This window comes from Pelodiscus sinensis, unplaced genomic scaffold (assembly GCF_049634645.1).
Source record: "Pelodiscus sinensis isolate JC-2024 unplaced genomic scaffold, ASM4963464v1 ctg101, whole genome shotgun sequence".
Lineage (NCBI taxonomy): Eukaryota > Metazoa > Chordata > Testudines > Trionychidae > Pelodiscus > Pelodiscus sinensis.
The window spans coordinates 313,008-326,412 of NW_027465991.1; the positions used below are offsets into that span (position 1 = coordinate 313,008).

At 68.5% G+C, this 13,405-nt stretch overlaps 2 protein-coding genes across 3 annotated transcripts; one reads left to right on the top strand and one right to left on the bottom strand.

Annotated features, from left to right (window-relative positions):
* Positions 1–858: 858 nt before the first annotated feature.
* SPC24 (SPC24 component of NDC80 kinetochore complex) lies at positions 859–5,086 on the top strand. 2 transcript variants are annotated; one of them, XM_075917804.1, is made up of 6 exons: positions 859–1,014; positions 2,980–3,179; positions 3,607–3,751; positions 4,020–4,109; positions 4,335–4,411; positions 4,779–5,086. In XM_075917804.1, the coding sequence occupies exons 2-6, from the start codon at positions 3,014–3,016 to the stop codon at positions 4,883–4,885; spliced, it is 585 nt and encodes a 194-aa protein (XP_075773919.1). In that variant the 5' UTR covers positions 859–1,014; positions 2,980–3,013; the 3' UTR covers positions 4,886–5,086. The 2 variants fall into 2 exon arrangements, with proteins under 2 accessions (XP_075773919.1, XP_075773920.1); XM_075917805.1 differs by lacking the exon at positions 859–1,014 and adding an exon at positions 2,440–2,463.
* On the bottom strand, positions 4,986–13,327 carry KEAP1 (kelch like ECH associated protein 1). Its single transcript, XM_075917800.1, has 6 exons — positions 13,172–13,327; positions 10,098–10,712; positions 6,768–7,453; positions 6,392–6,597; positions 5,851–6,027; positions 4,986–5,758 (listed from the first exon to the last, which is right to left on the bottom strand). The coding sequence occupies exons 1-6, from the start codon at positions 13,286–13,288 to the stop codon at positions 5,595–5,597; spliced, it is 1,965 nt and encodes a 654-aa protein (XP_075773915.1). The 5' UTR covers positions 13,289–13,327; the 3' UTR covers positions 4,986–5,594.
* Between the last annotated feature and the right edge of the window lie 78 nt (positions 13,328–13,405).

Here is a 13,405-nt window from a genome sequence, read left to right on the forward strand (position 1 = left end):
GGAGGCCCCCCCCCAGCCTGGCCCTAGTGCCCCCCACTACAGGGAGGAGGCCCCCCCCCAGCCTGGCCCTAGTGCCCCCCACTACAGGGAGGAGGCCCCCCCCAGCCTGGCCCTAGTGCCCCCCACTACAGGGAGGAGGGCCCCCCCCCAGCCTGGCCCTAGTGCCCCCCACTACAGGGAGGAGGGCCCCCCCCAGCCTGACTCTAGTGCCCCCCACTACAGGGAGGAGGCCCCCCCCAGCCTGGCTCTAGTGCCCCCCACTACAGGGAGGAGGCCCCCCCAGCCTGGCCCTAGTGCCCCCCACTACAGGGAGGAGGCCCCCCCCAGCCTGGCCCTAGTGCCCCCCACTACAGGGAGGAGGCCCCCCCAGCCTGGCCCTAGTGCCCCCCACTACAGGGAGGAGGGCCCCCCCAGCCTGGCCCTAGTGCCCCCCACTACAGGGAGGAGGGCCCCCCCAGCCTGGCCCTAGTGCCCCCCACTACAGGGAGGAGGCCCCCCCAGCCTGGCCCTAGTGCCCCCCACTACAGGGAGGAGGCCCCCCCCAGCCTGGCCCTAGTGCCCACGTGGCTCCCTGGGGGGCGAGGCCCCGTTGGAGGGGCCCCAGAACTGTCCCAAGGGCCAGGCCCCGCCCTGAGCAGCCTGGGGGAGGGGCACAGCTGTCAATCCAGCCCTTTGGGGCTCCTGGCTGGGGGGGGGGCAGAACTGCCCGCCCCCCCCGAGCTACCCCGCCCACCCCGAAGACGCACAGGAACACGCGCGTGCGCACTGCTCAAGGCGGGGGCGGAGCTAGTGCCCCCCCCCATTACGCATGCGCGAAGTCACGAGCCACCGCGCTCGTCTTTTTTTTCTTTCAAAAGTAGCGCGCGCCGGGTGGACGGGCTCCGAGGGGGCGGGGCGGCGCGGGGCGGCCAATCCGCGACGACGGCCAGGAGGTGGGGGCGGGGCGTGGATCGCTGAGCCCCGCCTCCTCCTCGCCACAGAGCGCGAGCGCAGCGGCCGGCTGGGCCGCCAGAGGTGAGCGCGGGACCGACCCCCCCCGGCCCCTTCCCCCAGCCCCCCCCGGAGCGTGGCCCCCCCCAGCCCCTCCCTCCGCCCCCCCCCGGAGCGTGGCCCCCCCGGCCCCTCCCCCCAGCCCCCCCCCCGGAGCGTGGCCCCCCCGGCCCCTCCGCCCCCCCCGGAGCGTGGCCCCCTCCGCCCCCCCCGGAGTGTGGCCCCCTCCGCCCCCCCCGGAGTGTGGCCCCCCCCAGCCCCTCCGCCCCCCCCGGAGCGTGGCCCCCCTGGCCTCTTCCCCCAGCCCCTCCACCCCCCCCCCCCCGCAGCATGGCCCCCCCGGCCCCTCCCTTCGGCCCCCCTATCCCCTGCAGCGTGGCCTCCCCGGCTCCACCCCTCGGACCCCCCCGCAGCATGGCCCCCCCCCGGCCTCTCCCCTCGGGCCTCCCTCGTTCCCCCTGCTCCCCCCCTGCAGCGTGGTACCCCCCAGCCTCCCTCATCCCATCAACCCCTCCCCCCCACTCCCCTCCCTGGGTTCCCCCCCATCCCAGTGGCACGGGAGGGGCTGATGGGGGTTTGACCGTCACTGCCCTGGCCTAGGTCCCGCGCCCGGAGGCCTTGGTGTGCCCCAGGGTCAATCAGTCCCTGTGCCCAGGGACACCCCCTTGCTCCACTCAGCCTGGGGGGCAGCTGGCCCAGTGCCAAGGGCCCCACAACGGCCTTGCAGGGTCCTGCCCAGGTCAGCTGCAGCCCCAGCTGCTTGTAGGAAGCTTTTCCTGCAGGAGCTTGGAGGAAGGTGCCCGAGCTGAGGGGGCCAAGCAAATGGAAAGGGCTTGGGCACCGGCTGGGGCTGCAGAGCCAGGTGTGCTGGACCATGCTGCCTCCCAGCGTAGGTCTTTGATGCCCAGACAACCAGGGTCTGAACAGCCACGCGCCTAAAGCGCAGAGTTTCTCGTGAGGGGCCTGGGACACACAGCTAGCACAGCACTGGGGCTGGAACCGGCCTGCTCTGCAGCGGGGGCCCAGGCTAAAGCACTTGAGTCTGTGTTCAGCTTGGCCAAGAGACTGCTCAGAGGTCTGTGCATCGTGGCTCCTGTGGAAAGTGACCTAGAACCAGGAGCCACCCATAAAACACAATAGGCAGCAGCTGTAAAAGAAACACAAGGAAGTGCCACTTCACACAACACACCTGGGGAACTCCTTGCCAGGGGATGCTCTAAAGGCCACACGCATAACTGGATTCAAAAGTACTGGCTAATTTCCTGGAGGACAAGTCCACCAGTGGCTATTTGCTGGGATGGGCAGAGGCCCAGCCCTATGCTTTGTGTTTTAATAGGGAGCAGGTTTAAAACAAACCAAAGGAAATATTTCTTGCTGCAACACACAGTCAACCTGTGGAACTCCTTGCTAGAGGATGCTGTGAAGAGCAAGACTTTAAGAGGGTTCAAGAGCGAGCTAGACAGCTTCCTGGAGGTTAGGTCCATCAATGGCTATTAGCTCGGCTGGGCAGGAATGGTGGCCCTAGCCATGTTGTCAGAAGCTGGGAATAGGTGAGGGGTGGGATCGCTTGCTAATTGCCGTTCTGTTGCTGCTGTGAGCCAGGGTACTGGGGTCGCTGGGCCGACAGCCTGAGCCCGTGTGGCTGTTGTTGCTCGAGTTGACACAGCAGTAAAGCCAGGCCCTGGGAGAAGGCAGGACGTTTACCAGCCCCCGCTGCAGTGGCTCCCCATGCACCTAGAGACTCCAGCAGGGCAGCGCTGCAGGCAGGTTGCTGCTAGCTAAGCCGTGGATACTTTTCCACCTGTCCCATCTGGGAGGCCCTAACCAGAGCTGCCTCGTGCCAGCCAATGTGGGTACGACACTTGTTGGGGGGGCGTTAAAAGGAGCCATGTCAATGAGTTCAGGAGGGCGAGGTGGGGCTACGGGTAAAGGTGGTGAGGGAAGTGACTGGCAGATGTACGTCTTACACGCCCTGCTCTCTTGCCTCAGTGCCTCTGGGTCTGGGGAGTGACGGCCAGCAGCCATGATGAACGAACAAATGCAGGAGATGGAGGAGGTGAGCAAGGAGCTGCTGAAGGTGCTGGCGGCAGGCGGGGCTGGGAACTTGCTGAAGAGAAGCCTGGACAAACAGGAGAAGATGTTTGACAAGCTCCTGGAGACGCAGCAGAGCGCGGCCCAGCTGGTTAAAGGCAGGTGCCCCTTTTGTTCCGGGAGCCCAGTGGCTCTGTCCTCACTGCACTGAACTCGGGCTCCCCCAGCCCCACACAAAGCCCCCTCACCTGAACTGGGGGGGGGGGGAGCTTCCAGTCCAGGCTGCCTGGCTCCCTGGGGGAGTTACAGCTCGACGGCCGCTAAAACCAGCCCATCAGCCCTGCACACCAGGGAAGGGACTCGCTCGCCCACTGTTCACAAGGCGGGGATCAGAGTGGCTCTGAAACCCGCGGTGGGCCACCAGCAAGCCCAGTGGGGGAGTCCAGCTCCAGGTGCACCCCCAAGCTAGTCCCCCAGTTACCTGCAGGGAGGTGGATTGCCTGGGCCCTCTGTGCCAGTGTCCTACCCAGCAGCCCTCCCCCAGGGTACCGGGTGACTGGGCCGCCTGCCTCCTCTCCACTGCAGATCTCCTCACTGAGGAGGAGAAGGTGGCTCAGGAGCTCCTGGCGGGGGAGGAGGTGCTGCAGACCAGCCTCCAGAAGGTGCGGGCCATGGAAGAGGCGCTGCAGAGAGCCGGCAAGGAGGACACCGGCCTGCGGGCTGACAGTAGATATCCTTCCCTGCACGGCCATTTGCAAGCCTGGGGCTCTCCTGGCCGATCCCTGAGGCTCGTGCCCAGGCCAGTGTATCTCCCTAGGCCGGCCAGTGGGAGTAGGCAGGTGGGCCGGGCGGGCGGGAGGGAGCGGACCAGCTGGGGGGGGTGGAAGGGAGGGAGCGAACGGGGGGGGGGGAGCAGGCGTGAGCCTCAGTGAGGGCAGGCGGGAGCGGGTGGGGAGGGAAACCCATCCAGGCTGAGGTTCCTTCACTGCCTGCCGTACTGCCCTGAGGAGGGAGCTGGAGGAGCTGCGGGCCGAGCTGGGGCGACTGGAGGCCGTGGAGGACGACGCTGGAGCGGTCAGTTCTGCAGTGTGAGTACGGGGCGGGGCGCTGCTGCCGCAGATGGGAAGCGCCAGCATCCGGCACGTGCTGCGACGCCTCGTTCTGGCTCGGGGGGGCGGGTCCTGTGATGCACGGCTCTGCCCTTCGAGGGCCTGGCTCCCCGTCTCGTGGCGCTCCTGCAGCCAGGCCCGTGGGATCCAGCCTGTGGCTTTGCCATGCCAGCAGGGCGAGGCGCTAACAGCTGCATCCCACAGGTACGTTGCGCAGCTGTACTACAAGATCAGCCGCATCGACTGGGACTACGAGTGTGAGCGCCCCCAGATCAAAGGCAGTATCCTTTCCGGGACGGGACCACCTGCCCCCGGCACCTTCCCTAGCCCCGGCTTCCGTCCCCTCCCCCCGCGTCACTTTCCTTAGCCCCGGCTCTTCTCCCCCTCCCCTCCCCCCGCGTCACTTTCCTTAGCCCCGGCTCTTCTCCCCTCCCCTCCCCCCGCGTCACTTTCCTTAGCCCCGGCTCTTCTCCCCTCCCCTCCCCCCGCGTCACTTTCCTTAGCCCCGGCTCTTCTCCCCCTCCCCCCGTGTCACTTTCCTTAGCCCCGGCTTCCCTCCCCCCCTCCCCCCCGTGTCACTTTCCTTAGCCCCGGCTCTTCTCCCCCTCCCCACCACCTTGGTGGCTTTCCTTAGCCCTGGCTCCACAGTCCATCACGGCCCTGCCATTGCCCAGCCCATCAACATCGACAGCAGCCAGCACTCCAAGAGCTTCGTCAGCGACTATCTGTGGAGCCTGGTGGACACGACCTGGTGACCTGGCCCAGCCGCCTGCGGGATGAGACGCCGGTGGCCTGGCTGGGCCAGCAGGCGAGGGAGCAGGGCTCACCAGGCCAAGGCAGGACAGCCCCCGCTGCTAATCACAAAGGCATTTTTTATTCCTGTAACAATCAGCGTTTGAAATAATTAAAACCGATCCCAGCTTGGGCTGTAGCGGAAGGGGTCAGAGGAGACACCAGGTGTGGTCCTGTCTAGTCTGTAAAGGCAGCTCCTGCCAGCCCTCCAGCCTGTAGCCCTTCCAGGCCTGCTGGCGCTGTCCTCTGGTTTCCTCCAGCCATGGGCTGGCAGCCCGAGAGCCCAGGCAAGCTCCTTCCCCTGCTCCACCAGGGAGATGTTTCTCTCAGGACCCAGAAATCATCCAAGGCTGTTCTGCTGCTGTGGCCGCAGGCGCTGAGTGGTCAAGCCGCCCAGCATGGCAGGGAAGAGACGCACCATAAGGGCAGCTCCTGCTCTGTGCCCACCCCGCCCAGAGGAGGGAGAGGGAGGCGAGAGGCAGCGTGAAGACCCCACTTTGGGAGCCAGCCTTGCTGTGCTGCACAGGTGGGGGGCAGGAACCCCCTTGGCACGACGCTGCCCCTCCGCTGGGCAGAATGTGAGCAGCGGCGGGTCCCGGCTCAGCTGGTTAACACTGACTCCGGCGCTGCCGGGGGTGGGGGAGCCGTCCCAGCCCCCGTGTCAGGACAGCGCTAGCAGCAGTCCAGCTGGCCCACCTGCTTACGGCACGGCTCCATGGTGATGGCCACGCCTACCCCGCTGCGCCCGGACGTCATGCGCGTCACCTCGGTCCAGCTGTCGGTGGCGGGGTCGTAGCACTCCACGCTGTCCAGGAAGGTGTGCCCGTCGTAGCCGCCTGCAGAGGAGAGAGCAGCCAGTGCTGTCACGCAGCAGCAGGGCGGGGGGCAGCAGCGTGCAGCACAGCCTGCCCTGGCCCCTGCCACTCACCCAGCACGTAGATCTTGCCCTGGTACACGGTGACGCCCAGCGCGCTGCGCCGATGCCCCATGGGGGCGACGCAGGCCCAGCTGTCGGTCTCCACGTCGTAGCGCTCCACGCTGCAGAGCTGGTCCGTGCCGTCGTAGCCGCCCAACGCGTAGATGCAGTTGTTGAGGGCGCAGACACCTGCATGGGAACAGCAGCAGGGTGGAAGGGGGCAGGGCAGCACACACTGAACCCAGCCGGGGGGGGGGGGGGGGGCTGACGATCCCCCTCAGTCTGCATGGATGGGACTGGCTGAGTGAGCTGAGCTCTGGCATCTGCTGAGGATCCCCCAGTCAGAAGTGGGGCACCCCCCCCTTTCAGGCCTGCCACCAACACCCCCTCTAATTCCGTCCATGCAGCTGTGGAATCAGTTTTGTTGTGTGCACCAAGGCACAGGCCCATGTGCACCACCAGTAGGAACACATGCTGCTGGGTGGCGCCTGGAAACCCCACCCCAGTACTGCCAGTGGGGGCCCTGCTGCTTCCAGCCCCTCCCCTGGCTTACCTGCTCCGCTGCGGATGGTCTGCATGGGGGCGATCGTGCGCCACTCGTCCCGCTCCGGGTAGTAGCACTCGGCCGAGCTGAGCCGGCTGGTGCCGTCGAAGCCACCCACAGCGTACAGGAGGCGGTTCAGCACGGCCACCCCCACACCAATCCGGCGCGTCAGCATGGGCGCCACCAGCTGCCACTCGTCCCGCTCCGGCTCGTATCTGGGGGAACCAGAGGGCAGCATCGGACACCAGGCCAGGGGGGGTGAGCTCAGGGCCCCCCCTTTGCTTGCAGGGAGATGTGGGCCCCTCCTGGTGCCGCTGGTCCTTGGCCAGGCTGGGAGCCACCTCCAACCAACTGCCCTCATGCAGCAGCAGCCGTGGGGCCTCACCTCTCCACGCTGCTGTGGTGGATGCAGCCGTGCGAGCCGCCCACGGCGTAGATGAGGCCGTCGATGACGCCCACGCCGATGCGGTTGCGGGGCACGCTCATGGGGGCACAGGGCGACCACTGGTTGGTCATGGGGTTGTAGCAGTCGATGGCGCTGGAGTCCGTGTTGCCGTCGGGCGAGTTGTTGCGCCCTCCCACGGCGTAGAGGAGCCCCCCGACCACGCAGCCGGCCAGCCCGCTGCGGGGCACCTGCAGGTCGGCCAGCCGCAGCCAGGAGCCGTCCGAGGGGTTGTAGGCCTCCAGGTAGCTGAGCGACTGGCGGTAGTAGCCGCCCGCTGTGTAGATGAGCTGGCCCACCTTGGGGGCGCGGGTGGGCCTGCCCCGGGTGGGCTTGTGCAGCGTGAGCTCCTGGAAGATCTGCGCCAGGTAGTCCTTGCACCGGGCATCCGCCTGCAGGATCTCACACTTCTGCAGCTGGGTCTGCAGGAAGTGGGGGGTCAGGGAGTGGCAGCGCACGGCCTGCAGCAGAGCCTGCACGTAGAGCCGCCGGCTGGCGCAGTCGTAGCGCACCCAGTCGATGCAGGCGTGGAAGACCTCGGACTCGCAGTGCACGTTCAGCTCGTCCCGGCTGATCAGCGTCACCAGCTGGCAGTGCGACAGGTTGAAGAACTCCTCCTGCTTGACCACCTGGGGGGAGCCGGAGGGCAGTGCCAGGCTGTGGCCACTGGGGGGCGCTGCTGAGCCAGGCCCACAAGTGACCCTACAATAACACAGCAGGGCAGCCCCGCCCTCGGGCCATCTCCCCTTGGGGGGCCCTTGCTAGACCACCCAACGCCCCCTGCCCTGCACCCACCCCCACACACCCTAACATGCTGGGGGAGGGAGCGGGGGGCAGCCCATGCCCCATGGGCTCACTGGGCACTCCCATGGGAGCCCCTTAAGAGGCTGTGGCCTAGGCCGGCAGCTCCCGCAGCCCCGTCACCCTGCCGCAGCCTTGCACCCCCACTTCGCTGCACCCCCTTGCTCGCCTATGGCCAGATCCTGAGGGACGGGGCAACCCCCCAGGGGCTGGATGGTTCCCCCCCACCAGTCCCAGGAGAGCCCCTCCCCCCCCACGGCCTGGCCCAACTGCCTGACCCCCCCACTTGGACCCCGAGCCCCAGGGTGGCTGGCCGGAACTGAGCCTGGGGCCAGCCCACCAAGGTGCCACCGCCTAAGGCTGACCTGGTCCCTACGTGGCCACCCTCCCCTCCCCCACCGCGAGTCCGGGCGCTCTGGGCTAGAGGACTGGGTGGAGCAGCTGGAGAGCTGGCCCCACAAGATGACAGGCAGGCCAGCCGGAGGGAGCATGGGGACTGTAGGGCCATGGCAGAAGAGCCAGCGGAGATTTGGCTCAACCCTGCACCCCCCTTCCCCACAAGGGGGCTCAAAGACCCGTGGGACGGCGTGTGCCCAGGGCGTGTCCCCCACCTGGGGGCTACCCCCCCAGCTCCCCCTCCCATGGGACTGAAGACTGGGAGGAAAGCAGCCAGGCAGCGGGCACGGCTGGGCACAGGCCCTCAGCCTGCTGCAGGCGCCTGTGCCCAGCAAAAGGGGCTGACACGGGTGCGGGCGCCTGGCAGGCCTGGCGTGGTCGAACCCCATTGCAGCCGGAGGGCTGAGATCCGGGGCGGGACCTGCACCCGCAGCCTGGCAGGCCTGGCGTGGTCGAACCCCATTGCAGCCGGAGGGCTGAGATCCGGGGCGGGACCTGCACCCGCAGCCTGGCAGGCCTGGCGTGGTCGAACCCCATTGCAGCCGGAGGGCTGAGATCCGGGGCGGGACCTGCACCCGCAGCCTGGCAGGCCTGGCGTGGTCGAACCCCATTGCAGCCGGAGGGCTGAGATCCGGGGCGGGACCTGCACCCGCAGCCTGGCAGGCCTGGCGTGGTCGAACCCCATTGCAGCCGGAGGGCTGAGATCCGGGGCGGGACCTGCACCCGCAGCCTGGCAGGCCTGGCGTGGTCGAACCCCATTGCAGCCGGAGGGCTGAGATCCGGGGCGGGACCTGCACCCGCAGCCTGGCAGGCCTGGCGTGGTCGAACCCCATTGCAGCCGGAGGGCTGAGATCCGGGGCGGGACCTGCACCCGCAGCCTGGCAGGCCTGGCGTGGTCGAACCCCATTGCAGCCGGAGGGCTGAGATCCGGGGCGGGACCTGCACCCGCAGCCTGGCAGGCCTGGCGTGGTCGAACCCCATTGCAGCCGGAGGGCTGAGATCTGGGGCGGGACCTGCACCCGCAGCCTGGCAGGCCTGGCGTGGTCGAACCCCATTGCAGCCGGAGGGCTGAGATCCGGGGCGGGACCTGCACCCGCAGCCTGGCAGGCCGGACACGGCAGGGGGCGGGTTTCCCCACCGGGTCCGCTCCCTGAGTCGGTCGCCCTCCTGGGGCGAGGCGCTGGGCCCGGAGGTGCCCGCCAGAATGCAAACGGGGCAGCTGGCAGGGAGGGGCGCCCCACGGAGCCGTGAGTCACACCCGCTCGGGGGACCTGGCCTGGCGGCTGGGCCCCGCGCCGCAGGGGGCCGTGGGCTGGGAAAGCGAGAACAGGCGCAGCTTTGGCCCCGCCCCGGGCACTAGCAAAGTGCCCTGCTCCATTCTGCCCCGGGCCGAGGGGCACGGTGGGAACGCTCCGCTGCGGATGCCAGACCCGGCGGGGGGGGGGGGGGCTTCACTGCTCCTGGGGCCCGGCAGGAGCTGGGACGGGGCCTGGCTGGGCAGGCTCGGCAGGAGCAGAGAACGGCCCAGGAGGAGGCAGGGGGCTGCCAATCGCCCCTGATTTCCCCGCCCGTGGACAGGATGAATGGAGCCGCGGTGGGGTCGGTTCGGGCAGGGGGGCCTCTCGCTGTGATGCTCTGGGCGGGGACGAGGGTTTGGGGGGCAGGCTACCCCAGGGCGCGGTGGCAGAGGCCTCCCCCCGCTCTCTCCCTGCAGCAGCACGTGGGCGGGGGGGCAGCTCACAGGGAATGTAGAGGAATGGCCGGGGGGGGCTCAGTAACTCGGACGGACAGAGCCCGAGGCCCGGCCTGCGGCTGAGCCGTCACTGCCCTGCGCCAGCCCCGGCCCTGCCCAGGCTAGTGAGCCCGGCTTTTCTTTGGGAGCATGACCGGGGGGCGACTGCCCGTCCTGGCGGAGCCAAGTCTGCGCCCAGGCCTCTGGGCAGCATCCCGGCGGGAGCAGGCGTGGAGGCCACGTGGCCGGCCCTGCAGGGCGAGTGGGTGCCCCAGGGCTGGATCTGGCCTGCAGGGGCCCCTGGGGCCGGCCAGGCAGCCGGGGCGGGGCCCCGCCCCACTCACCTCCCGGAAGTTCATGTAGATGTACTCGCGGGCCCGCTGGTGCAGCTCGCTGCAGCCGATCTGCTCGGCGAAGTTGGCGATGCCGATGGCGTTGCTGGGGTCCAGCTGCTGCACCAGGAAGTCGCAGCAGGCCTTGACCACGCTGTCGATCTGGTACATGACGGCGCCGTTCATGACGTGCACCACGCACTTCTCGCCCACCGAGATGGAGGCCGTGTAGGCGAACTCGATGAGCCGCTCCATCACCCTGGGGTGGATGCCCTCGATGGGCACCACCTCCATGGCCTGCTCCCGCAGCCCCGTGGTGAACATGGCCTTGAAGACGGGGCTGGAGGAGGCCAGCACCACCTTGTGGGCCTGGAAGTCGGCCGGGGGGGCGTCCTGGTAGCGCACCCGCAGGGTGACGTCGCAGAGCTGCTGGCTGAGCCGCAGCTGGTTCATGATGCCGAAGGCCTGCTTGGTGTGCTCCTCCAGGGTGTAGCTGAAGGTGCCCTGCCCGTGAGGCGACGGCGTCACCTCCGCCTTGCACTCCGGCGCGTACATCGCCGCGGGGGGAGGGGCTAGGCCGCCGGGGGGCACCTTACTGAGCCCGGGGGCACCGCAGCAAAGCCACACCTGCGGGGGAGACGGGCTTAGGAGGGGGCCCGGCTGGGAGCGCGGGGGTCTCTCCCCACTGGGCTGCCGCAGCCCCCAGCGGGCCAGGCCGGGGGGGCCACCCCCCCAGCCCCGGCTCCATTCCTGGGGGCTGGCTCCAGCGTTAACGAGGCAGAATCACTGCTAACGAGGGCCCCGCTCGGAGGTAGGCCAAGGACTGGAGCGCGGAGGCCAGGCACAGCCAAGGACACGGGGACTGAGCCTCAAATCAGCGGGGTTGGGGAAAGGGTCCTCAGGGTCAGAGCTCACCCCCGGCTACCCTCCGTGCAGCCCCCCCAACCCTGCCAGCCCCCCACAAGTCCCCAGCGTCCCCCCATGCAGCCCCGTTCCCCCAGCAGTCCCCCCAGCCCCCAACAAGCCCCCCAGGCGGCCCCCTGTTCTGCCCCCAGCATCTCCCCCATGCAGCCCCGTTCCCCCAGCAGGCCCCCGGCCCCCAACAATCCCCCAGGTGGCCCCCGCTGGATCCTGAGAGGTTTGGTAGGGAGGCTGTCAAGTGCCGGCACCCAGCACGGCCGTGCTGCTCCTGCCCTCTGCCTTGGAGCTGCCCCCACCCCTGGGAGCCTCCTGCTCACTGCGCAGGGCACGGGAAGAGGAGGGGGTGCTGATGTCAGGCTGTCCCTCCCCCCACCCTGTACCCCAGCTCCACAGAGCAGAGGGGGGCAGGGTTGGAGGGAGTTTGCTGGCTGCTTTTGGGAGTGGTGCAGGGCCAGGGGAGGGGAGAGCCTGCCTTGGCCCCCTGCACCACCCCCCAGTGCCCAGCTGGAGCCAGCTCTGAACCCCTGCCCCCCAAATCCCTGCCCCCAGCCTGATAAAAGTGAGTGAGGACGGGGGAGGGAGCAGGGCGGGGCCTTGGGAAAGGGGCGGGGTCAGGGAGTTTGGGTTTGAGGTGGATCCTGGATTACACTTCAATTCTAAAAGTGATCTCGTGCTTTAAAAGCTGGAGACCCCTGCCCTAGAAACAGACATGTCCTAGGGCCATAGGGCCTGGGTCACAGCTGGGGGGCACCCGCCGGGCCAGGCACGCCCAGTCTCTGCCCCAAAGAGGCCGCAGTCTGGCGGCCCCAGGTGTCGGAACCAGGGAGGGAACCCCGGGTGTCCTGAGTCCCAGCCCAGTGCCCACACCACGCGGGCACCTGGGCTCATGCAGCGTCTGCTGTGAGCGCAGCTCCTGAGCCCGGAGGCCAGGGACAGATCCAGAAAATCCCTGGCCCAGCCCAGCTCTGCCCTGCCGGCTGCCTGAACTCGTCCTGCCACCCAGCCTCCGCGTCCTGGGCCCCATGCAGCTCACAGACCAGGGGAGCACCCTGCCCCGCCCGCCTGCTCAGCAGGGCTCATGCTCCCTCTCTAGGAACTCCCCATAGGTGTTATCAGTGCAGGGCCTATGACACAGCTGAGCTGTTCTGATGCTATTCAGCAGAGGGCAGCGGGCACCTCCCTCACCCCCCTAATTACCACAGTACCATGATGCCATTGCATAGATGGGGAAACTGAGGCACAGCCAGGGGAAGGAGCTTGCCTAAAGTTACAAGTTGGGGAGGGCGAGGAACAACATGACTCTGTATCCCCGCCCTGCTAGAGCACCCCCTCCCTGATGCCAGGACAGCCCTCACCAGGGAGCTATCCATCCTGCAGCCACCAAGGGGGGGGGGGGCTGGGGTGAAGGAGGCCAGTGGGTGGCCCATCCGGGGACGTGTTGCAATTTCAGGGATGCAGCCAGAAATGGAAAACATTGACCAGAGCCCGCTGCCCCCCCCGCCGCCTGCCTGACAAGGGAGCTGGGCATGGGGGGCTCTAAACAAGGTCCCTACGAGGGGGAGCTCAGTTCCAGCAGCCCCTAAGCCTGGGTCCCGCCTGCTCCCCCCCAAGACGCTAGAGCCAGCGAATCGGCGACACCCCCGCCCCCAGCTGTCACACGCAGGGACTTCCTCGGACGCGTGTGTGCGGGGGGGGTGACCCCAATCCAGGAATAACCCCCCAATCCAGGCTCGTGGCAGGCCGGTGGAGCGATAAGCAGAAAGGCCGGGGGGGGGGGGGAGTACTGGTCCCCGATCTAGGGCAGTGACCCCCCGTGAGAGCTACACATGCACAACCCCCGCCCCCGCCCCATACACCCCAGCCCCCAAACAGCTGACTAAAGCGACCCAGACAAAGCGCCACATGGGCCGGGGGGGGGGGGCTCGGCCGCAACCCCCCCCCCCCGTTTTCCTTCCTCCCGCTTCCAACTCAATGGCGCCCCCACAATTCATCCACTCCAGGGCCCTACCCCCCACTTCGGGGGGTCCCTGACAGTTCCGGGAGGGCCCAGCTAGTGAGAGCACCTGGGGGGGGGGCTTGTGCAGCAGGTCCCCGGAGCCCGGGGGCGGGTTCCCCACAAGCCCGGGGGGGGGCGGGGATCCCCTCTCTCCGGGGGGGTCACTAACCCAGACATGGCCCCGGCCCTCCTGGTTCGCCCGCTCGTCCCGGCTGGGCCCGGCTCGGCTCCTCCATGGCGCAGGCAGGGCTGGGGGGAGGGAGCGGCGCGGGGGGGGAGTCACCATGACTAAGCAGAGCGCGGCCGCTGTCAGAATAAGAGTCCCCTGGTTTCCACCCGCCCCCCCCCCCAGTCCCCGGCCGGATGGAACGCGGCGGCCCCAGCGTTCGGGTTCGAGAACGCG

Bases quoted from the DNA above. Each gene is read 5' to 3' on its own strand.
- SPC24 (XM_075917804.1), top strand. From the start codon at position 3,014: ATGATGAACGAACAAATGCAGGAGATGGAGGAGGTGAGCAAGGAGCTG. The intron at 3,752-4,019 runs ATATCCTTCCCT...TGCCTGCCGTAC, and splicing joins GGCCTGCGGGCTGACAGTAG to TGCCCTGAGGAGGGAGCTGG. The intron at 4,110-4,334 runs GTGAGTACGGGG...TGCATCCCACAG, and splicing joins GGAGCGGTCAGTTCTGCAGT to GTACGTTGCGCAGCTGTACT.
- KEAP1 (XM_075917800.1), bottom strand. From the start codon at position 13,288: ATGGTGACTCCCCCCCCGCGCCGCTCCCTCCCCCCAGCCCTGCCTGCG. The intron at 10,713-13,171 runs GTTAGTGACCCC...TCTCCCCCGCAG, and splicing joins AGGGCCGGGGCCATGTCTGG to GTGTGGCTTTGCTGCGGTGC. The intron at 5,759-5,850 runs GTGAGTGGCAGG...TCTCCTCTGCAG, and splicing joins GGGCAAGATCTACGTGCTGG to GCGGCTACGACGGGCACACC.